Source organism: Arachis ipaensis, chromosome B1, assembly GCF_059453495.1.
Source record: "Arachis ipaensis isolate K30076 ecotype BB chromosome B1, ASM5945349v1, whole genome shotgun sequence".
Lineage (NCBI taxonomy): Eukaryota > Viridiplantae > Streptophyta > Magnoliopsida > Fabales > Fabaceae > Arachis > Arachis ipaensis.
The window spans coordinates 33,126,555-33,150,860 of record NC_142436.1 but is presented as its reverse complement, the minus strand read 5'-3'; the positions used below and the strand labels follow the sequence as shown (position 1 = coordinate 33,150,860).

Here is a 24,306-nt window from a genome sequence, read left to right as displayed (position 1 = left end):
ATGATAATGAGCTGAGGGTTTAACTCAAAATTGCTGGCTCTGATAGGGGTATACAGATACTACTCCCATAGGAAGCAGTAGTGGGGTTAGCATATGACCCCAGAGTCCCTCTGGACTGTTCATTTCCACTTAGGTCCATGATGGAGAAAGAGAGATGATGTGGATTGTAAAATAAAAATTTTTATTCTTTTTCTCCTTTTTTTGAAATTAAAAAAATTAAAAGAAAGTAAATAAAAAAAATGATGCAAGTTTTGAAAATTAAGAAAAGAAAAAGAAATAAAAAAATTAGAAAAATAAATTAAGTAATTAATTAAAAAGATTTGAAAAAGATTTGATTTTAAGATTTGAGATTAGAAAAGATAAGATAAGTTAGGTAAGAGAAGATAAGGAATTTTAAGAGAAGATAAGTTTTTAAATTAAAAAGTTTTGAAATTTAAATTTTAAATTTAAAAATTAAATTCTGAATTTTGAAAAAGTCAACAATATAAGATAAGGATTTGAAAAAGATTTAAATTTTGAAAAGGGTTGATTTTTAAAATTTTAAATTTAAATTTTGAATTTGAATTTTGAATTTTGGAACTTAATTAAAATTTGAAAATTGAATTTGAAATAAGATAAGATAAGATTTTGAAAAAGATATGATTTTTCAAAAAGACTTGAATTTTGAAATTTAAAACTAAGATAAGATAAGATAAAATTTTTAAAATAAAAATCTGAATTTTTGTTTTTTTTAATGTAAATTTCAAAAATTCAATTAAAATAAAGAGAAAATATATTTTTTTATTTTTTGAATTTAAAGAGGAAAGAGAAAAACAATAAAATGACACCAAACTTAGAATTTTTAGATCAAAACAAAGAAAACAAACAAGAAAACTTTGAATGTCAAGATGAACACCAAGAACACTTTGAAGATCAAGATGAACACCAAGAACAAATTTTGGAAATCTTTAGGAAAATAAAACCACAAAGGAGACCAAACTTGAAAATTTTTATACTTTGGACACTAATAATTCGAAAATGCACAAGAAAAACAAGGAAAGACACAAAGCAAGAAAAACTAAAGATCAAACAAGGAAAATAAACAAGAACAACTTGAAGATCAAGAAAGAACAAGGAACATAAAACTCAAAAATATGAAGAATAAAAAGAACATACAATTCGAAAAATTGAAGGAAAATAAAAACATGCAATTGACACCAAACTTAAACCATGAAACTAAACTCAAACAGAAGACTCAATTATTACTTTATTGGTTTTTATCTATTTATTAAAAATTTTCGAAAGAAAAAACTCTAGAAAAAGAAAACAAAGATTTTTAAAATTTTAACAAAAACAATAATAAAAGACTCAAATTTAGTGACTCTAAACCAAAAAAAATAAATTTTTCCTAATCTAAGCAACAAGATGAACCGTCAGTTGTATAAACTTTAACAATCCCCGGCAACGGCGCCAAAAACTCGGTGCACGAAATTGTGATCACACTTTTCACAACTCCGCACAACTAACCAGCAAGTGCACTGGGTCATCCAAGTAATACCTTACGTGAGTAAGGGTCGATCCCACGGAGATTGTCGGCTTGAAGCAAGCTATAGTTATCTTGTAAATCTTAGTTAGGAGATTAATGATAAAAATGATTTTGTTTATGAAAAATAAATAACATGAAATAAACGGTACTTGTGATTCAGTAATGAGGAACAGGTTGAGGTTCCGGAGATGCTCTGTCGTCTGAATCTCAGCTTTCCTACTGTCTTCTTCTCCAAACACACTTGGCTTCCTTCAATGGAAAGCTGTATGTTGGTGGATCACCGTTGTCAATGGCTACCATCCGTCCTCTTGGATGAAAAATACCAGGCACGATTTCTGTACGGCTAATCAACAGTCGGATCTCTCGTCTCGGATGAAAAATACCAGGTACAGCTACCGCATGGCTAATCATCTGTTAGTTTTCACTTGTGTCGGAATAGAACCTCTCTATCCTTTTGCACACTGTCTCTACGCCCAACATTCTTGAGTTTGAAGCTCATTACAGTCATCCCGTTCCAGATCCTACTCGGAATACCACAGACAAGGTTTAGACTTTCCAGATCTCAGAAATGCTACCAATTGGTTCTAGCCTATACCACGAAGGTTCTAATCCCACGGACTCGGTCCGTGAATTAGAGACCCAAGAGATACACACTCAAGCTATCGCCCAATGACTACGTTGAGCTCAGATAGAACGGGAGTGGTTGTCAAGCACGCGTTCATAAATTTGAGAATGATGATGAGTGTCACGGATCATTATATTCATCATATTGAAGTATGAGTGAGTATCTTAGAACAGAATCAAGCGTGATTGAATAGAAAACAATAGTAATTGCATTAATCCATTGAGACACAGCAGAGCTCCTCACCCCCACCTATGGGGTTTAGAGGCTCAAACTGTAGAAAATACATTATGAGAGGTAAAAAATGTCATGAGTTGCTAAATGAATCTCTAAAAGTAGATTTTATACTAAACTAGTAACTTAGGTTTACAAAAAATGAGTAAGTAGGTGTAGATAGTGCAGAATTCTACTTCTGGGGCCCACTTGGTGAGTGTTTGGGCTGAGCTTTCAAGCTTCCACGTGCATATGCCTCAAATTGGAGTTAAACGCCACCCTGGGTGCCAAAATGGGCGTTTAACGCCAAGAAGTGTGCCATTTCTGGCGTTTTACGCCAGAAAAGGGTCTCTAGCTGGCGTTTAACGCCAGTTTTGGCCATCAAATTTCGGGCAAAGTACAGACTATTATATATTGCTGGAAAGCCCAAGATGTCTACTTTCTAACGCAATTGAGATTGCACCTATTGGGCTTCTGTGGCTCCATAAAATTTATTTCGAGTGCAGGAGAGCCAGAATCCAACAGCATCTGCAGTCCTTTCTCAGCCTCTGAATTAGATTTTTGCTCAGGTCCCTCAATTTCATCCAAAAAATACCTGAAATTACAGAAAAATACACAAACTCATAGTAAAGTCCGAAAATGTGATTTTTGCATAAAAACTAATAAAAATATAATAAAAAGTAACTAAAATATACTAAAACTACCTAAAAATAATGCCAAAAAGCGTATAAATTATCCGCTCATCAATGACTGCCGCAAATTTAAGAAGGAAGACAAGACAAGGAAGGACAAGAAGAAAGTTCTTATGGCTTCATGGAAAGATCTAAAAAATGACTCAGAAGAAGATAAAGAATCTGATCACAGCTCCCAAACTTTTCTAATGGCTGATCACAATCAAGAAGATGAGGTAACCTATTTTGAACCCACTAATGATGAACTTCATCAAATGATTGATGATCTAACTGGAAAAATTAGAAAATTTTTGAATCAATGCTATAAATTTGAATCTTAAAATGATATTTTGAAGGCTGAAAATACTTACCTTAAACAAAAATTGAAAGAAGCCAAAAACTCTATTGATCTTATGGAAGAAAACAAATGGCTTAAAACTGAAATTAAAAGTCTTAAACAAAAGCATTTTGTCATTTCCTTTTTTAATTGCATTGAAGAAAATGAACGTTTGCACAAAGTGATTAAGGGTTTAAATCAAGACATAGCTAAATTTGCCCAAAGTTCTGAAAACTTAGATAAATTATTAGCTTATCAAAGACCTCTTTTTGAAAAGGCTGGCTTGGGATATCATGACAAATCTAAAATTATTTTTGAAAAACCATGTCTTGAAAATGAAGTCTCAACATCCAAAAAAAATCTTTCAAACCTCAAATCACTTTAAGAAATTAGCAAATAGAAATTTTTGACATACATGCAATAAACTTGGTCATACATCTATTCAGTGTTTTATCTTTAAAAGAAAGATTGGAAATAAATTTACAAAGTGATTAGCAAATATAATGCTCTTGGACAACCAAGAGTGTTTAACATCAAAAGATAAAAAATGATTTGGATATCTAAAGTCACTTAAAAGTGTTTGCAGATTTGCATTCAGCCAAGAAGAAGAAGGACTTATCGTACGTGGATAGTGGATGCTCAAGGAACATGACAGGAAAGTCTACTTTCTTCATCACTCAATAAGTACGATTGAGGCTTTGTGACGTTTAGTGATGATAGAAAAGAAAAGATAGTGGTCGTAGGTAAGGTTGGTAAGAGTTTTTCTACCTTTATTGATAATGTATTCTTGGTTGATGGACTGAAACATAATCTTCTATGCATTAGTCAACGATGTGATTTAGGATATTGAATTTTTTTCAAAAGGTTGGAATGCTTAGTTGTTTGTAAACAGTCGGGTGAAACTTTGTTCATTGCTAAAAGATGTAATAATATGTATGGTCTCACCTTAGAGGAACTTAAGGAACAAAATGTAGCTTACTTTACCTCCATGGAATCCGAAAAATGGTTGTGGCATAAGAAATTGGGATATGCTAGCATGTTTCAAATTTCTAAGCTTGTGAAAGGAGATTTAGTTAAAGGTCTTCCTAAGATTCAATTTGACAAACATATCACTTGTGATACTTGTCATTTGGGTAAACAAACTAAAAGCCCTTCTAAGGATGATATCTCAACCAAAAGACCATTGAAATTGCTACATATTGATCTTTTTGGTCCCACTAGGACTCAAAGCCTAAGTGGCAAACACTATGGCTTGGTAGTAGTTGATGATTATACAAGATTGGATGGGTTCTTTTCTTAGCTAAAAAATTATGCATTTTCAACTTTCATTACTTTGTGCAAAAAGATTCAAAATAAGAAAGATTTGAAGATTGCTTCTATTAGAAGTGATCATGAAAAGGAATTTAAAAATCAAGATTTTGAATCCTTTTGTGATGAGTTTGGTATATCTCACAACTTTTTTGTCCTAGAACACCTCAACAAAATGGGGTTGTTGAAAGGAGAAATAGAAGTTTACAAGAAATGGCTCGAGCTATGATTTGTGATAATGATGTACCTAAATTCTTGTGGGCTGAAGTAGTGAACACAGTTTGCTATATCTTAAATCGAACCATCATTCAAAAGTTTTTAAAGAAAACCCCATATGAGCTATGGAAAGGAACCCCTCCAAATCTTAAGTATTTTCATATCTTTGGATGTAAATATTTTATTTTAAATACAAGAGGCAATCTTGGAAAATTTGATCCAAAGTCTTATGAAGATATTTTTGTAGGATACTCAACTACAAGCAAAGCTTATAGGGTGTACCTAAGTGAACATAGGACTATGGAAGAGACCATGCATGTTACCTTTTGTGAATCTAACTCTGTTTCAAGTGTTGATAAAGAAACTGATGCAGGAATTAAAATTCAACAAAACTCAAGTGAAACTCAAGGTGAAGCCAAATCAGATCCTTTGTTGGAAAATATTGTCTCTGATTTTGCAGATAAAAATATAGGAGACAAATCTATTTTGTCTCCTACTGATGCAGATAGTTCTAAAATTTCCAACAGTGCTGAGCCAACCAATACCAGATCTGTCCTCACAACACCTAGGCCCAGAAAATGAAAGTTCTTGAAAACTATCCATAAGAGTTTATAATTGGAGATCCATCTCAAGGAGTTACCATAATATCATCAACTAGAAGAATAATGGAACTAAATGATCTTGCTCTCATATCTCAAATATAACCTTAAAATGTGAAGGAAGCTCTTGACGATCCTTCATGGGTTAAGGCAATGGAAGAAGAGGTAATCCAATTTGAGAAAAATGAGGTTTGGACATTGGTACCAAATTCAAATGGGAAGAAGGTGACCAGTACAAAATGGATCTTTTGAAACAAATTGGGTGAGGATGGTAGGATTGAAAGAAACAAGGCAAGACTAGTGGCTCAAGGGTATGATCAAGAAGAAGGCATTGACTTCAATGAGTCCTTTGCTCTGGTTGCAAGGATAAGATTATTGCTTGCTTATGCTGCTCACAAATGGTTCAAACATTTTGAAATGGATGTCAAATATGCCTTTTTTTAATGATATTATTGATAGAGAGGTATACGTGGCTCAACCTCCTGATTTTGAAAATAAAGATTTCTCAAACCATGTTTTTAAACGCTCTAAAGCTCTTTATGGTTTGAGACAAGCTCTTAGAGCTTGGTATAAAAGACTTAGCTCTTTGTTATTGAAAAATGATTTTCAAAGAGGTACCACGAATACAACTCTTTTTATTAAAGAATCTAATGATAATTTCATTCTTGTTCAAGTTTTTGTGGATGACATTTTTTTTGGATCGGCTAATGAAGCCTTGTGTGTTGATTTTGGAAACTTAATTACTAGTGAGTTTGATATGAGTATGATGGGAGAACTCACATTCTTCCTATGACTCCAAATCAAACAAACTCCTAGCGAAATTTTTGTGCAGCAAAGTAAATATGCCAAAGAATTGGTAAAAAAATTTGGTTTAGAAAATTCTAAATCAATGAGTACTCTAATACATCCGAGTTCTAAACTTGAGAAGGATGAAAAAGGGAAAGATGTGAATGAAATAAGGTATAGAGGAATGATCAGATTTCTTATATATATAACATCCTCTAGACCGGATATTATTCAAAGTGTTAGAATTTGTTCTAGATTCCAATCACAACCTAAAGAATCACATCTTTCAGCTATAAAAAAATTATTAAATACAATAATGACACGGTTAATTTTGGTTTTTGGTATCCGAAGTCTGATGAGTTTTGTGTAGTGGGATATTGCGATGTAAATTTTGCCAGTGACCGAGTTAATAGCAGAAGCATGTCTGGGATCTGTTGCTTCCTTGGACAGTCCCTAAACGTGTGGTCAAGCAAGAAATAGACTACAATTACATTATCCACTATCGAGGCTGAATATATAGCCGCTTCTTCGTGTTGTTCACAGTTATTACGCCTTAAAACACAACTTTCATATTATAAATTACAAGTCAGTAGTATCCTTTTACTTTGTGACAATATGAGTGCAATAAACATCTCTAAAAATTCAGTTTTGTACTCTAGAACAAAGCACATTGAAGTGAGATTTCACTCCATGAGAGAACATATGCAAAAGGGTATAATTAACATATAATTTGTAAAATCTGAGGATCAACTTGTTGATATTTTCACTAAATCTCTGTCTGAAGACAGATTTTATAAGTTGAGGAAAGCATTGGGTATTGTTGACTCTGGATTGTTGAATTAAATTGATGATAATGCTCTTTGTTTGCTTTTAACTCTCAGGTTGACAGGAGATAAAATTGGACATATGATGACTCCCTTTAGGTTCCCTAAATATTAGACTGGGTGTTAGTAAAATAATTAATTTGGGTCAAAATGAATCTTTGTTGGTCCTTTGTATTTCTTTAAAACCATCATTGAGCCCAAAGGGAAGAAGTTCTATTTCTATGATGTGGGCTTCATTGTTTATTTTGTTCATAAATTCAAAAATTATTCGTTTTAAGGTTTCTCATCTAGTCAAATCAAATTCTGATTTTCAAATTTTATTATTGACTTGTCTTTTAAACCGCTTGCTTACATATCATTTCAAAATCAATTTCTTTAAAAACACCTTTTTATTTTATTTAAATAACTGTTTGTATTTTCAAAAACTTTCAAAGCATTAATAGCAGTTACTTCTTGAAAACTTCTCCTATTCTCCAACCTTTACCACTCCTGTAACCACATTCATTAGGTTTCTTAAAGATGAGAAAGAAAGTTGCTACACGAAGAGGCACTGGTTAATATCATACTCTACGAACCCTCCTCCAAAAAGCGAAACCCACACTCATATTCACATACACTCCCATTCTTCTTCACAATCTTCTCTAGTTTCTGAACCTATGGCACAAATCAAGAACACCTCTCGTTGTCCATCCTCGGTGCCAACTGATGCTGGAACTTCTAGGGCGAAAAGAAAGAAACCTATGGGTGAAGAAGAACCTCTAACGTCTCCACCTCTTTGCTCCTCATCCCATCCTCAAGGACGTTCTGCACCATCTAGTCATCCTTCAAAAGGTAACCGAAGACCTTTTCTTAACTTTGTAATAAAACTTGCAAATCCTGACCCTGTAAGTTTTATATCCCATTTCGGTAACCTTCCTCACTCTCACTATGATCCACTTCAATTTTTTTCAAGCATGAACTATGAATTCCACAGAGCCATTATTTCCAAAAGACCTTTATGTTTAACTTTTGTGGCTGATTTAAATGCTTTGGATGAAAAGGGGATTAACTTTGTTGAAAACTTTATTTACTTGGATTGGAAAAAATTCTTTGAAATCAGAAAACCTGTTTAACCTGATTTAGTCAAAGAGTGTTATGCCAATTTGTACAACCTTGATTATTATGATGTTGGCGTCAATGCCTACATCTCTGAAAAATGGGACAATAATCTGGGCATTTCACATAAGGATGTGTTAGCCAATATATGTGAAAATATTTCCCTCATGGATGGTGTTATCCCCAACCATCGAGCCTTAGGTCCTATCAAAGAACAACTACACCATATTATTACACACATTCTCATGCTTCAAAGTGGTTCTTATCAGCGAGTGACTCTTTGTGACACCTTAGTTCTCTATGCCATCATCAATAAAATTATTTCTGTTGCATATTTGATGATGCACCATATGCATGACTGTATCAAAAGTGACAAAAATGTTTCTCTACCATATGGCATATTTTTAACTTGCATCTTCGAGTTCTTTAGTGTTGATCAAAACAACAAGACCCAAGAGAACAAAATTGCATCTCTTAAGGGCGATGGTGCAGTTAAGCAATCAAAAGAAAAAGAAACTAAAGCTGCCAAGGACACTGTTATAGAAGAAGAAGAGGGCAAAAGCATTCCTCCTCCATCAGCTGCCAGGACATCATCCTCTTATAAGTACTTGATGAATTGCTTCATGAAGAACGTCTTACAGGAATTTGTGAACCTTGCAAAATAAATGATCAACTTAAACAAACAAGCTAAAAACTAGCTATACAAAATGATAATTCCTTACAAAAGTCTCAAAGCCGAGTTGAAGTGCTTTTAAAGTACATAGATTCCTTAGAAGATGACTAAGTGATGTCTGAACAAGAAGATCTTCTGGGAACCAAGGATGAGGGATCTGATGTCTAGCTCTTGTTTGATGTTGCTACTTTCTAAGAACCTATTTTTCTGATATTAAAAATTCTGGTCTTTAAACAATTTTTAATACTGTTTACTTTATTTGGATGACTGTAATAATTGTAGACACTTAACTTTGAACTAATTGAACTACTTCATTTCCTAACAAACTTTTGTGTAGGTATTACTCACCTTCTTTGATAACAAAAGGGGGAGTAACTGAAAGAAAATGAATTGTTAGGTTGTTTAATTGCTATGTTGAGTGTTTGATGGATGTTATTGTTATTTTAATGATGCAAATTGATGACTGTGCATAGTTTGTTGTTGGATAATATGATTTATTGTCACTAATTTCTTGAGGCTATTGTTTTATTCTAAAAGTATTGTTTGTAGCTCTAATTAATAATATTTTGATCACTATGTTAGGTATTATTTATGAATTAAGGTCGAAAGATGATTTTGTTTGATAATCTTGTAAATATTAACTAGGGATCAGATAGGTTCTCTTAAGCATAAAACAATTTAAAATAGTTTTTGGATATTTGGCATTATTTCTATGTAAATTTTGTTGATCACAGGTTGAAAAAATGCAAACATTCAAGGAGAGCCAAGTGAATAAAAGAAAGGGGGAGTTCACATAAAAAAAGTGTATCGTCAAAGGGAAGTCCCTTAAAACTCTTCTCATTTCTTTTCACAATTTATTTTATAATGTTTGTCATCAAGGGAGAGATTTTTAAGTTTGAAGAACTAATATCTATTAATTAATGATGACTAAACATTATTATTGGAGTTAAGAGCCCAATTGTCTGTGTGATTAGTTTGCTTAATGTGCAGAAAATAGTAGCAAGAAAAATAGGCCAACAACAAGCAAAAAGACCAAAATTGGTTCAGGCTCAGAAGTGTTTATCATTATTGGCCCAATAGGAGAATTTTTGATCTCCAAACACAAGGAAAAAGGAAAGAATTGAAATTGGACCAAACACAAGCATAAGGTCCAACTAAGTGATCCAAGTCCATTCACTTACTCACTTGGTTGCTAACTAAGAAATAAAATTCTATTTCCATCTGAACTAAACACAAGCCACCAAACCAAATTATCTCTTCTCTCTCTTTTCTCTCACCCACGTGAAGAAGTTCAGAAGGAAAGCAAGAAAAAAGAAAAGTCTGATTAAGGCTCAAATTAAGAAGAAAAATAGGGTTACCAAAATCAAGTAAGTCAATTAGCTAGGACTTCAAGCAAAGATCACACCCTAAGACTACATCAGAAAACATTTTTCTCATTTGTGCTTCATTGAATATTGTTAAAGAAATCCTCCTTTTACATGCACCGAAGGAAAAATCTGATTCAAATGAAGTTCATGGAGCTTTGAAACAAATCAATGGTCAAGAAAGAAACTTGGAGCCAAAGCACAAATGAATGATTCATATCTTTGAAGAAATTTGAAAAAGGATAAAAGAGAAGATGGTAGGTATAGATGCATGTATGGTTCAATCACTGCTGCTACTCTATCTCTCTTCTGCACCACTACTGCTGATGATTTTTGGGGAGAAGAAGTCAAATGTGCTGAAGCCAAGTTTCAAGCTTTGAAAGTTTTAATCCTCTATTAAAGTGGTAAACGGCCAGAGGTTGATTAAAGAAGTGAGAGAAAAAAGTTTTGATTTTCATAGCTTATAATGCTAGACCTTCTTCACCTTCATCGGTCTCTGTCAAATATTCTGTTTTCTCAATTTTATCTTTCTTTGTTTTAATGAAAAAAGGAATTAATGTGAGGAATTAAGAAAAAGCCATTGAGAGAAAAGGCAATGAAAGTTAGACTTGGAGAAAATCCAAATGTTTATTTCATAAATCCTTTGTATATTTTTCTGTTTTGTTTTCATGATCATGACGGAATTTCCTTGCTTAGTTGGGTGAGAACTTAGTGGTTGAAAATCTAGGGAGTGAACCTAGTCAAATCTTGTTTGGGTAGAAGCTGGATTTGTCCTAGATAGGATTGGGTTGCATCCAACAAAAATTGGTATTTGGAATCATTTAAAGATAGTGAAAATTCTACCACAGTTATGGGGAAGACTGGATGTAGATCACATTACATATGGTGGCTGAACCAGGATATATGGTTGTGTCACTCTTCCATCTCTGTTCTGATTCTGGTTTATTCTCTATGAGACCAAATAAAATTGTCTCCTGCTTATTTATCCAGTAAGACGTCACAATAACTCTGCTCCCATACAAATCTGTTTTGGCTCTTCTATCAACAAGAGACAAAAAAAAGTGTCTCCTACATTTTCAACAAAAGCAAATGATGCGTCCGCATCTTTAGTATTTTCCCTTCTTAATTTCAACTGATTTAGTAAGAATTTTTGTTAAATAATCAATGAATTTGAGGTTAGAATAAATATTACTTTGATTGGTTGAACTTGATTGATTACAGGAAGATTCAAAAGGAAAACACAAAGAAATAGAATAGAAAGTGGAAACAGAAAGCTCCCCGGAATAGAAGGATTATGTGAACAGAAAGCTCCCTGGAATAGAAAGCTCTTGGATAGAAAAAGGAAGCCTTGGCGTTGTACGTGAACAATATGGCATACTACGTGATGGAAGAAAAAAGGACTTGCGCGTACGCACACATGTGTGCGCATGCACAAATAACAATCATTAACCATTTCACGTACTACGTATGCAGTTTCACATACTACGCAGAAGATGTGCATACGCAAAACATTGTAAATTTTGGCGAGTGTGCGTACGCACACATGTGTGCATACGCACAAATTCGGTTTCACATAGTACGTGAAATTTTCCACGTACAACGCTAGGGCAAGCAACAAGCCAAACTTAAGGAAAATTGATTCACGTACAATGTAGTCCACTTCACGTTGTATGTGACCTATAGAAGACACTCCAGGACCAAGTTTTCATACCACGTAAAGCGTGGAATAGGCCACGTACTACGTGGGCCTTGCTGCTTCTTCTAGTATCTCAAATCAAGACCTTCTGTCTCAACCCTTTGAAAGATCAATCACCAGCTCATTAATGATGACAGTTATTAAAGATCACACACAATCAAGGAAGAGATCCTCTCGGTAAAAAATAATTAGGAAAAGATTTGATTCTGTTTTGATTTTGAATTGGATTCAGAAGTTTGATGTCTGATTTTCTATCTTTAAGGGTTAGTATATAAGGGAAGAAGGTTCTGACCTTTTCCCTTCTTTGGCACTTTTGAGTTTTATTTTCTTAAGGATTTCAGGAACAAGCATGAGTTTCTAATTCTCTTCGATTAAGGTTAGGAGCTCTGTTAGTTTTATGGATTAATGTAATAACTTTTCTATTTCTAAATGATGCAACTAATTCCTCTTTAAGAAACAATTTTCATTCTTCATATCAAAGGGTTTGAATATGTTGGAAAACAATTTTTCTCTAACTTGAATTCTCTTAATCTCTTGGAAAATTGATTAATTGAATCAAGCTTGAAAACCGATTCTCATAATTCTAAAGTTTTGAAACTGGATTGATAAGTAACATTAAATCAACTAGGTTAAACTCTTATGAATTGTGTGGTTTTATAAATCAGAGACGTGCTTACTTCTTTTCTTAATTAAGTGACTAAGGGATTAGCGTTTGATTATATTAGAGAGAAATTGAATTACCAAGGGATTGGGATTTAATTACTAATGATATGCCATAAAAGAATCGTTGCATGATAAGAATAGAAAGTTAAAAGTGTTCATGCGGACGACTAACATCTCTGAAACCTTAACTTTCTTAATCATATACCTTTTTTACACTCAGTGCTTGCTTCTGTTTTTGCTATGTTTAATTGCTATTTATGCTTAAAGTCCTTCAAAATCCTAATTTGCTAGTCTGACTAGATTAATCGATTGATTTTGCTTGCTTAATCCGTTAATCCTCGTGGAATAGACCCTTACTCACTTGAGATTATTATTTGATTCGACCCAGTGCACTTGCTGGTATTTTGTGGATTGTAAAATCTGCATCAAGTTTTTGGCACCAGTGTTGGGAATTGATTGTGGTTAACAAACTACCGATCAATTGATTACCTAGATTAGACTTTTTTATTTTTTGTTGTTTACTGTTTTTATTTTATTCCTCCTCTAGGAATTCTCTTCACATCATGAAGGGAATTCCAATTTGATTTTCTTGTTGCTTTTGTCTATGTAGAATAACAGGGACAAAGAACCGCTTCAATATGACCCTGAAATTGAAAGAACTCTTAGGCGACAGAGAAAGCAAGCTAGAAATCAAAGAGTTGAAGAGGAGATTGAAGAAGTGGTTGAGGAAAAGTTCTCTGAGCCACACATGGCAAAGAATAATAATATTAATGCTCCTCTACCTAGGAGGACTCTCGGCTCTTATATAAACCCCAACCCAGATAGTTGCGGGAGTAGTATCATCACACCTACTGTTCGAGCCAATAATTTTAAATTAAAGACATAGCTTGTCACATTGGTTCAACAAAACTGCCAATTCAGTGGAAGCCCACAGGAGGATCCTAATTTGTTTATTTCCAACTTTCTATAAATTTGTGACAAGACAAATGGTGTCTTGGCTGAGGTGTATTGTTTGCAGCTGTTCCCTTTTGCTGTAAGGGATCGGGCTAAGTAGTGGCTAGAGAATCAGCGCAAGGAGAGCATAGCCACGTGGGATAACTTGGTCACTAATCTCCTAAATAAATTCTTCCCACCCTAGAGGTTAACTAACCTCAGAACCGATGTTCAAACCTTCAGACAGCAAGAAGGAGAATCACTATATGAAGCTTGGGAGAGGTTTAAGGAGATGCTCAGAAAATGACCTGATAATATGTTTGTTGACTGGGTCCAGCTTCAGATATTTTATGATGGAATCACTCCCACCTCACGGATGGCACTGGACCTTCATCTAGAGGATCTTTATATATGAAGAAAACTACTGAGGAAGCACAAGAATTGATTGAAATGGTGGCCAATAATCAATATCTTTACTCTTCTGAAATATCAGTAAGGAAAGGAGTCATGGAATTAGATGTCTTGAACACTATTTTGGCTTAGAATAAAGTCATTTCCCAATAGATTAACGCAATATCTCAACAAATCAATACAATTACACAACACCTAGGAGTAGATTCTATTAACTTATCTCACATTTATTCAATGAAATAGCATGGTTTTGTGGATTTCTCCTAATTTGCACTTAAGAATAAAAACATATTTTTAGGCCCTTAAATTGCTAAATTTAATTCACTTTAATTTCACTTGATACCTTGATGGATTTTTTTAGTGATTTCAGGCTTAGAAATCAAGGATTGGATCAAAGAAGTGAAGAAAAAGCATGTAAAGTGGAGAATTCATGAAGAAATGAAGTTTTGGAAATCTGTCGATTGCGCATACACGTGACCATCCGCGTACATGTAACCTAAAATTTTGCCATGTGGCGCGTACGCTGACACGAAACACGTGACTCACTTAAAGAAAACGTGGCTGGGGATTTCTGGACCTCTTCAAGCCTAAATCCAACTCTTTTCTGAAGTATTTAAGGCCAAATTCAAGAAAGAACAAGGGGAGAGTAATTAGGTTTAGTTTAGTATCATGTTTTAGGTTATATTCTAGAGAGAGAAGCTCTCCCTTCTCTCTAGAATTTAGGATTTTTAGTTTAATTTCCTCTTAGATATAGGTTTAAATACTTGTTTTGATTTAGTTTTCTTTACTTTTGCTTGTTCCATTGCTTTAATTTTCTTAGTTCTTCTTGTTAATTTCTCACTTGTGCCACTTTTTAGTTTATGAACACTCTTGTTAATTTTGATTCCTTTAATGCAATTTTATGTTTCTATATTTATTATTGTTTAATTGGGTTGTTATTTTTGGTTTCTTGCATTTGGTAGTTATAGATTTTGTTCTCCCCTCAATTTATGATTTTTTTTTCTTTTATACACACCAAGTGTTTGATAAAATGCTTGGCTTAGTCTTAAAGTAGATTTTTTCATTCTTGGCTTGGAAAAGGAAAATAGGTACTCTTGAGTTATTAATATCCAACTTATGTTGGTGATCTAGAGTTGTTAGTTAATCTTGTTTCCATTGATGCTACTTATGGATTGAGATTAACTAGGCCTATTTGACTTTCTCACAATATAGGGATAACATAATAGGCTTAGCTCTTGGTAATTATTGTGTTATAATTAATGACTAGGATAGAATACATTAATTCTCAATCCTTGCCATGAATGCCTCTTTAGTGTTTGCTATCTTTAGTTGTTTGCTTTACTTTCTTGTCATTTAAATTCTTGCAGGGGAACTTCAATGTGTGATTGTTATTGGTTATTGCTCATATGTGAATATTGTGAATAGCTTGCTCTTTGTTTGTTTACTTATTTGAGTTAGCAGTTAGGATTTTGTTCTCTTTATTTCTAATAGTTTTTGTTTTTGTTCTCTCTTTAACTATAAATTCTCATTATTTTGGCTATGAGTTTGGTTCAAACTATGTTGTAGAAAATGATAGTTCCAATGAGGGTTTGCATCAAGGATTCAGAAATCAAAGGCGGGAGGAGCCTCAATCATATAGATAATCTTCTTGGCAACAACCTCCTCCGATTTCTTACGGTTACAATCCGACTCCTAATGAATACCAATCCAATGGATGTGGTGGATCTCCATGTGGTTGTCAACCACAACCACCATATGTATATGAACCTCTTCCTCAACAAAGCCCTCATCAACCTTACTCAGAAGTCCTATACCACCATTCACCTCCATGTGATCCTAACCCATACCCACCATACCAACAACCATATGAACCATACCTAGAGCCACCATCATTCCAACATCAATACTCCCAAGAACTACCAATACCATATACACCACCTCAATATATTCACCAATATGAACCATCTTCCAATTATGAAACTTTTCTCCCAAACAATGAGCCCTCTTTTTCATCACACCCATCATTAAACGAAGTTTTCCAAACAACAAGAACTTCTAGCTTATTGCCAAAAGCAAGAAGAAGAGCAAAAGATGAAAAGGGAATTTGTGGCTAGCTTAACCGAAGTAGTAAATCATTTGGTATCATTATTCTCATGTATTCAAGACACTCCCATTGTTGAATATGGAGGATTAACTGAGGAGCATAATGAGAAGGAGAACTTGGAGCTTCAAGGAGAAGAAAATGAGTTAAAGCAAGAATTGTAACAAGAAGAGGAAGTTGAGATCATTAGTATTGTGGAAGTGGTTAGAGAATTGAGGGAAATTGATCAGAAAGTGAATTCCATCATTAGTAATTTTTTTCCACACTGATCAATCCCCTTGATGATCTTGTTGAGCCTTTTCCCGTTGAATTTGAAAAGGGTGTTGACATAGATCATATGCAACCTCCAAGATATGACTTAAGTGATAGGAAGAGCTAGAAGAAGTTGGTGAGAAAGCATTTGAATTTGAGGAAGCTTGGAAAGAGGTGGAGATTGAAAAATCTTGTCAAGTGGTGGAAACACCTCAAAGAGGACGGACGGGAGTGGAAGTTGCTTTGTCAAGGCCATTGGAGACATCTCCTCCTAAGTTACCATCAACCATTATATCATTCAAGTGGGTAAAATTCATATCCCTCAGCTTTCTTATTCCACTTGAATATGGTTTTCTTGAGACGGATGGTCAACTTAGATCTCTATGTGGGTTCAAGAGAAAAATAGAGATGGTTAGTGGTTCGAAGCACCATTCTAGGTTCATCATGGTTAAATCATCAAAGTTTAAATTCAATGGTTGGAGGGTTGCTAAATTTAATGGGTCTAGAAGGATGTTTGGGTGCTTGTATGAGAATTCTGAAGTGAGGATACCACCCGGAGGGAATTGCCATGATCAACTTGAAGACGGGTGTAAAAATAAGGTATAGAATCCCAGATTACAAGATGAGGATCAATTTTGGGAGCTCTTAACTTGTGTGGAACTTCATCATAGTTTGGTGCCCTTGGATGGAAATTCTAGCAATCAATGGAAGTCTAAGCATTGGTGAAAATGAATTCAAGCACAAGCCTCCTTGATTAGAGCTCTCCAAAATATCCAACTTAAGGACAATAAACAAAAGTGCTAGGTGGAAGACACCCCACCATAGTAAATTCTTTCCACTTTCTCTTTTGTATATAGTTGTTGAATAAATTGAGTTTTCATTGTTAGGTACTTTCCTTCTCTATATCATTCTTGTATATATTGCTCTTAGATATTAGTTGCTTGGGTAAATTTTTTTTAGGGTTTCATATTTGAATAGTCAATAATCTTGTCTTAAATTGCCTTTTTGTTTTGCATTGCATGTTTAAAGATTTTGTTAATTTTGGAGTTCGGCTTCTCTTAAAAAAATAATAAAAACTCAAGCATACGCGCGACACCCCAAATAATGGTCATGCGTGAATCGTGCGTGTATTGTGCCGCCGCATGGCCTGGACAGAGAGTTGTACCAGGATCGTGCGGGAACTGTGTGTTAAGCAAAATTCCATGTCGCACGTACGCATAGCTTCCACGTATGCGCTAGCTCCTATTTTTCCATGTCACAAATACGCATGACCTCCGCGTATGCGAGACCACACCTTATCTCCCATACTTTTCTTTTCTTCTCTTCTCTCCATTTTCTTTCTTTTTTTTCTCTTCTCCCCTGTTCTTTCCCTCCTTCAACCACCAAACACCACCATCATTCACCATCCACCATCATCTCCTTTTGTTAGCTAGTTAGTTAATTAGTTTAATTTTCTATTTTAGTAGATTAGGTTGTTAGTATAGGTTATATTTTGGTGATAAGTGTTGGATTATTAACCTGATTTGCTGTTTCTTGCTGTTGAATTACTCATTGTTGGATTTCTTTATGGAGGTTATACTTTGTTGCTTGGTGTTGAATTCTTCATTCTTGATATTGGTAGATACCAAGTACTTATGACATTGCCTTCAAGAATGTTTTGGATTTCTAAATTGCATGTTGTAGCTAGCCACCATGTAATTTGAATTCACTATCTATTATATGGCAATTGTATGTAGTTGATGCATTTTTTGTTAGGTGATGCTTGTTTATGATTGATTTTTATTTACGTCACCTAGTTGATGTATTGAAATTGTAGAATTGTGAAATTGGATTGTAAGCTTAGCTAGTGACATTTTTTTAAGCTTTTTAAGCTTTGTGGACCATGCTTGCTATGCGATTGATCTCATCTTATGTCCCTCTCTTCCTAAGTTGCATAGCAACTATATTTCCCACTTCATGTCAATTAGGTAATGCAAACAAACTTCAAAGTGTGACATCGATTGATGTCCAAGTTCCATATTTCATTTGGTTCATTGAATTCTCTTGCACATCAACCAATATCCATTCATTACTCATTTCACAATTGCTTGATTCTTGCTTTAATGCATTTTTGGTCATTTATTACTTGTTTATTTGTTTTAACCTACAAATTTCCTTTAAAATATATCAAGCACACTAGAATGAGTGAAGTGCATACTTTTTTTGTGTAATTATGACATAGCTTTCAGTGCTAGTATGTGTTCTAAACCACGCGCAACTTAGAATTCACACACTTATTTTCATCAATGTCAAACACTAATTCACTCACTTCGTTTTAGTGATTCTTACCTCATTCCAACAATCTATGCTTTCTTGCTTTTGCATTTACTTGTCTTACTATCTTATTTTCTATCCTTCAGGATAAATAAGCAAAAAGGGAAGCAAAAGAAAGAACATGCAGCAGCCGGTTGATCCACCAGCTGAAGGTGGCAATCCACATAGTCGCTGTACCCCACTTGCTCATCTTTGAATGCACCAAGGACGGTGCAAACTTTTAAGTGTGGAGAGGTCATCCGATCGATCGGCCAATCTTGGGTGAAAATTTCTAATCCCAACACTTTCATGTTTCAAATTTTTTTTTGTTAGTACCATGTCTTTTAGAATTTTTAGTTGCATTTTCTTAGTTTGCATATATATAATAAGCTTAGTCAAAATAATGAAATTTTTCAAGAAATTTATCTATAGGGCATTCCAATTGATTTGAATTAAATAATTTTTCATTGAAACTTGTTTGAACTATATTGTGGAACATGGTTTTTGAGCTAAGAACACACAACCATATGAGTTTTGAGCCTTAATATGTGGTTACACCATATTAACCACTATTTTCATTCTTGTGTATATTATTCTCTTTCTATGATTGCAATCTTTGATTTGTTTGATTCTTTATGTCCATTATTTTGTGTATGAATGTATTTATATGATTAAGGCCTTGATCTCATTTGAGCTCACTTACCCAAATAGCCTTACCCTTTTATCTACCTTTGTTAACCAATTTTGAGCTTATTTTAAGCTTATTTTAATCCCCTAAGTAAAAAATAATAAATGTCCTTAATTTGGATCCTTGATTAGCTTAGGCTAGTGAGAGTGTGTATCATTTAAATGTGGAAAAATTTGAAAACTTTGGTTGATGAAAATGTGGTTTATGTTTCTTTTGAAAATATTAGAAATTTGGGTACATACTCATGTATGAATTATGTAAACCATATGCATTCACCTTTTGTATATATTATGTTATTGTTGAAAAAATTTTATATATATATATATATATATATATATATATATATATATATAAAGAAAAAAAAAAGAATAAAAAGGGGACAAAATACCCCGAAGAAGAGTAATAATAACAATCCATATGTGTTATGATTGAAAATAATATATGAGAATGCGGAAAAAGTAAGAATTATGGGTAGTTATGTATTGTATTAGAATTGTATAGGTTGTTATATGTGTTTGGTGAGAGCTTAGATTAATCAAATATGCAAATTTCAAGCTCACTTAGCCATATATATCCTTACCTTGACCCTAACCCTATTACAACCTTGTGGAAAGTCCTCATGATAATTGTATCTATGCATTGAATAATTGTTGATCGTTAGATGAAAAATAAATTTTAGAAAGTATGGTTAGAGGAGAATTGAGTAAATCAACCCTAAACACTTGAGCGACTAGAGCGTATACGCATCCGGCGAGGGGTTCGATTGCTCGACTCTATGTCTTCACATGCGATTATCTCTTATCTTGCAAGTTTATAAATTCTTTTCTAAGAACTCTAATCAATTGTTGGGTTTGATTTGATTGTGATTGCTTTAGCCCTTATGTTCATATATGTATTCTTAGAAATTAATTTATTTTGACTAAGTAGTTGCATATATTTAGATAAATTACATATTAGGTAGTTTACTTTGAATAAATATTAATACCCCTTTCTTGTCTTTCTTGAGTTTAGCATGAGAACATGCTATTGTTTAAGTATGGGGAGGTTGATAAACCTTAACTTTAGGGTTTATCTTGTGTTAAAATGAGTAGATTCTATTAATTTATCTCACATTTATTCAATGAAATTGCATGGTTTGTGGATTTCTCCTAATTTACACTTAAGATTAAAAATATATTGTTTTAGGCATTTAATTTGCTAAATTTAATTCACTTTATTTCCACTCAATGCCTTGATAGGTTTGTTTAGTGATTTCAAGCTTAGGAGGCAAGGATTGGATCAAAGAAGTGAATATAAGCATGTAAAGTGGAGAATTCATGAAAAAATAAAGTTTTTGAAATCTGCCAATTGCGCGTACGTGTGACTTTTTGCATACGCGTGACCTGCAATTTTGCCATGTGGCACATACGCATGACCTTGCGCGTACGCGTGACACGAAGCAAGTGACTCACTTAAAGAAAACGTGATTGGTAATTTCTGGACCTCTTCAAGCCCAAATCCAACTCATTTCTAAAGTATTTGAGGCCAAATTCAAGAAGGAACAAGGGGAGAGCAATTAGCTTTAGTTTAGTATCATGTTTTAGGTTACATTCTAGAGAGAGAAGTTCTCTCTTCTCTCTAGAATTTAGGATTTTTAGTTTAATTTTCTCTTAGATATAGGTTTAAATACTTGTTTTGATTTAGTTTCCTTTACTTTTCCTTGTTCCATACTTCCATTGCTTTCTTTTTCTTAGTTTTTCTTGTTAATTTCTTACTTGTGCCACTTTTTAGTTTATGAATACTCTTGTTAATTTTGATTTCTTTAATGCAATTTGATGTTTCTATGTTTATTGTTATTTAATTGAGTTGTTATTATTGGTTTCTTGCATTTGGTAGTTACAAATTTTATTATCCTTGCAATTTATGATATTCTTCCTTTTATGCACACCAAGTGTTTCATAAAATGCTTGGCTTAGTCTTAAAGTAGATTTTTGCATTCTTGGCTTAGAAAGGAAAAATAGATAATTTTGAGTTATTAATATCCAACTTATGTTGGTGATCTAGAGTTGTTAGTTAATCTTGTTTTCATTGTTACTACTTATGGATTGGGATTAACTAGGCCTATTTGACTTTCTCTTAATATGGGAATAACGTAATAGGCTTAAATCTTGGTAATTGTTGTGTTATAATTATTGACTAGGATAGAAGACCTTGATTCTCAATCCTTGCCATGAATGCCTCTTTAGTGTTTGCTATCTTTAGTTGTTTGCTTTACTTTCTTGTCATTTGAATTCTTGCCTTTTTATCATCAACCCCTTTGATCTCATAACCAATAATTGAGCATTCGATTGCAATTCCTAGGGAGAATAAACCGAGAGTAATACTCTCGGTTATTTTTATTGGTTTGAACTTGTGACAACGAAAACTAAACTTTGATGTGAGAATCCATTGTTGGTCTAGACTATGCTTGCAAAGAAGAGATTCTTTTTATTGAGGAATTCTAGACCAACATAAAATTCCCTCCATCAAGCTTGCCCTAGAAAAATTATCTCAGAGCACACTAGCATTCATGGAAGAAACTAGAAGCTTCAAGGAGGAAACAAGAACCAATTTCAAGAATCAAGGTGCTTCAATTAGGAAAATGGAGGTGCAAGTAGGCCGGATTGCTTAACAATTGGCGAAATCCACAAATGTTCTCCCCAGTGACACAATTCCAAACCCAAGGAAGGAGTGCAAGACTATTTACTTGAGAAGTGGAAAGGTGGTAGGAGAAGAAGAGAAGGAAGAAACTAAAAAGGAGGAGTTCACTGTCAAGGCAAGAAAGGAAGCTCCAGAGGATACTAATCTTGAAATGGATCACGTACAACCCACCTTTCTGCAACCAATTCAAGCTATAGAAGTTCCACCAAAAGAGAGAATCCTAGTGCCTGACTACAAGTCAAGAATTCCATACCCTCAAAGGCTCAATGGGAAAAACAAGGAGAGGCAATACTCCAAATTCTTGGAGATATTTAAGACTTTGCACATCAACATTCTATTCATAGAGGCTCTTGAACAAATGCCCATGTATGCCAAATTTATAAAGGATTTGCTGTACAAGAAGAAATCCTTGAAGGGAGGCCAAACAATGGTGATGACCAAGGAGTGTAGTGCAATTATTCAAAGGAACTTGTCAACAAAGAAGAAAGATCCAGGGAGTTTTCAAATTCCTTGCACTATTGACAATACTACATTTGATAGAGTTTTATGTGATTTAGGGGCAAGTATTAATCTAATGCCTTTATCAATGATGAAGAGGTTAAAAATTCAAGAATTGAAGCCCACCAAAAAAGCTCTACAACTTGCAAACAAGTCAATGAAGCTTGCACATAAAGTGGTTGAAAATGTCCTAATCAAAGTGGAAAAAATTTTTCTCCTAGTAGATTTTGTCATTCTTGACATGGAAGAAGATGAACATGCCTCCATCATTCTAGGGAGACCTTTTCTAGCCACTGGAAGTTCTTTTATTGATGTTGAAAAAGGGTGAATTGATGTTGAGGGTACATGATGATCATGAAGTCTTTCATGTTTTCAAGACCATGCATCATTCAATTGATCAAGAGGATTGCAAAAAAGTTGAAGCCAAAGACCAAAATCTGAAGGAAGAACCTAATGAATCACTTTTAGATGTCCTTTTTTCTTGCTTGAGTAGAAAGGAAGAGACAGAAAAAGTACCACAAACTGACCATTCAGTTGAAGCCTCAAAGACTTTTCAACCAAAGCCTCCCTTTGAAATCAACAAACCTCCTGACATCAATCCTAAGTTTGGTGTTGGGTGTGCATCAAACAAGGAGGAGGCTTCAAAGAAGAAAGTGCCTAGAGGGTGCAGGAACAAGAAAATTCCTACTGAAGACTTTTCATCCAAAGACAAAGTAGTGTTATCTCGCCACCCACTGTTGCCATGCACAGGAGTAGAGTTCTTTCCTTTGAGCATCTTGAGCTAACATATGAAGACACAGGAAGAAAATTCAATGTGAAAGGGAAAGAGGTGAAGCACTATGAACCTCAACCTTAGCAAGGAACAACCGTCAAACTAGTAACGTTAAAAAAGCGCTTGTTCGGAGGCAACCCAATGTTTGGTATCTTCTTTTCTTTCATATTTTTTATTTTTCTTTTACTTAGTTCTTAATTATTATCTATTTTACATTATGCATGAACACTCACAAGAAGTTTGGTGCAGGAGATTTAACTATGACACATGATTTTATATAAAGTTGGGTGTGGTAAAAGCCCTCGTGTTGTGTGTGAAAGCACCACGTACTAAGCCAAAAAGGAGTTGTGCGTACGCATGCATTCGTGCGTACTCAAGTTTGGGATTTTAGGGGGTAGTGTGCGTACACACACACCTGTGCGTACGCACAGGAAGCCTTTCACATATAAAGTGGAGACCCTCACATACAACGTGATAAGGAAGCATGCTCCCAGGACCTTATTTTTGGTAAAGTGTGCGTACGCACAGAAAGTTTTCACATACAACTTGAGAGTTCTCACATACAACGCAGGGGCAAAAACTACTCCCAAGGGCTTTACTTTTAGTAGTATGCATACGCACAAGAGGCTTTTTACGTACAACATGAGCATTCTCATGTATAATGTGACGAACCCCAACATGGACCATGGAACCATTTTAACTCATGTACAACGTGAGATGTACCAAGTAGTACGTCAGGGCATAACATTACATGGTTATTTCATTCATTTAGCCCTGACGCATCACACTCCATTTGAGCCACTATCCAATCTTCATACCTACATGCATGCTTGCTTAAGATCATTACTCTCACACCACATCCAAACCTAAGTTTGGTGTGCTTGTACTCATGCATACAAGATAAAGAGCCACAACTCACTCTCCTCATATTGTACCTCATGTATAAGTCTTTCATTCTATTTTATGTTATCTTATTTTCTTTTCTTGTGTTTCATAATTATTTTCCACAATAACTATCACTTGAGTTTGTTTATATGTGCGGTACTTGTGATTACTCAAGACTTCAGAGAATCTCTACAGGCTCCATC

General features: G+C 34.3%; 1 protein-coding gene and 1 non-coding gene across 2 annotated transcripts; one reads left to right on the top strand and one right to left on the bottom strand.

Annotated features, from left to right (window-relative positions):
* Nucleotides 1-13,739: 13,739 nt before the first annotated feature.
* LOC148576158 (small nucleolar RNA R71) lies at nt 13,740-13,846 on the bottom strand. Its single transcript, XR_015904669.1, has one exon. It is a non-coding gene; the product is annotated as a small nucleolar RNA R71 (small nucleolar RNA).
* Nucleotides 13,847-22,099: 8,253 nt separating this feature from the next.
* Nucleotides 22,100-22,774, top strand: LOC107605084 (uncharacterized). The gene has a single exon (XM_016306830.1). It carries the CDS (start codon nt 22,100-22,102, stop codon nt 22,772-22,774), a length of 675 nt encoding a protein of 224 aa, XP_016162316.1.
* Nucleotides 22,775-24,306: the final 1,532 nt, after the last annotated feature.

Bases quoted from the DNA above. Each gene is read 5' to 3' on its own strand.
- LOC107605084 (XM_016306830.1), top strand. From the start codon at position 22,100: ATGGATCACGTACAACCCACCTTTCTGCAACCAATTCAAGCTATAGAA.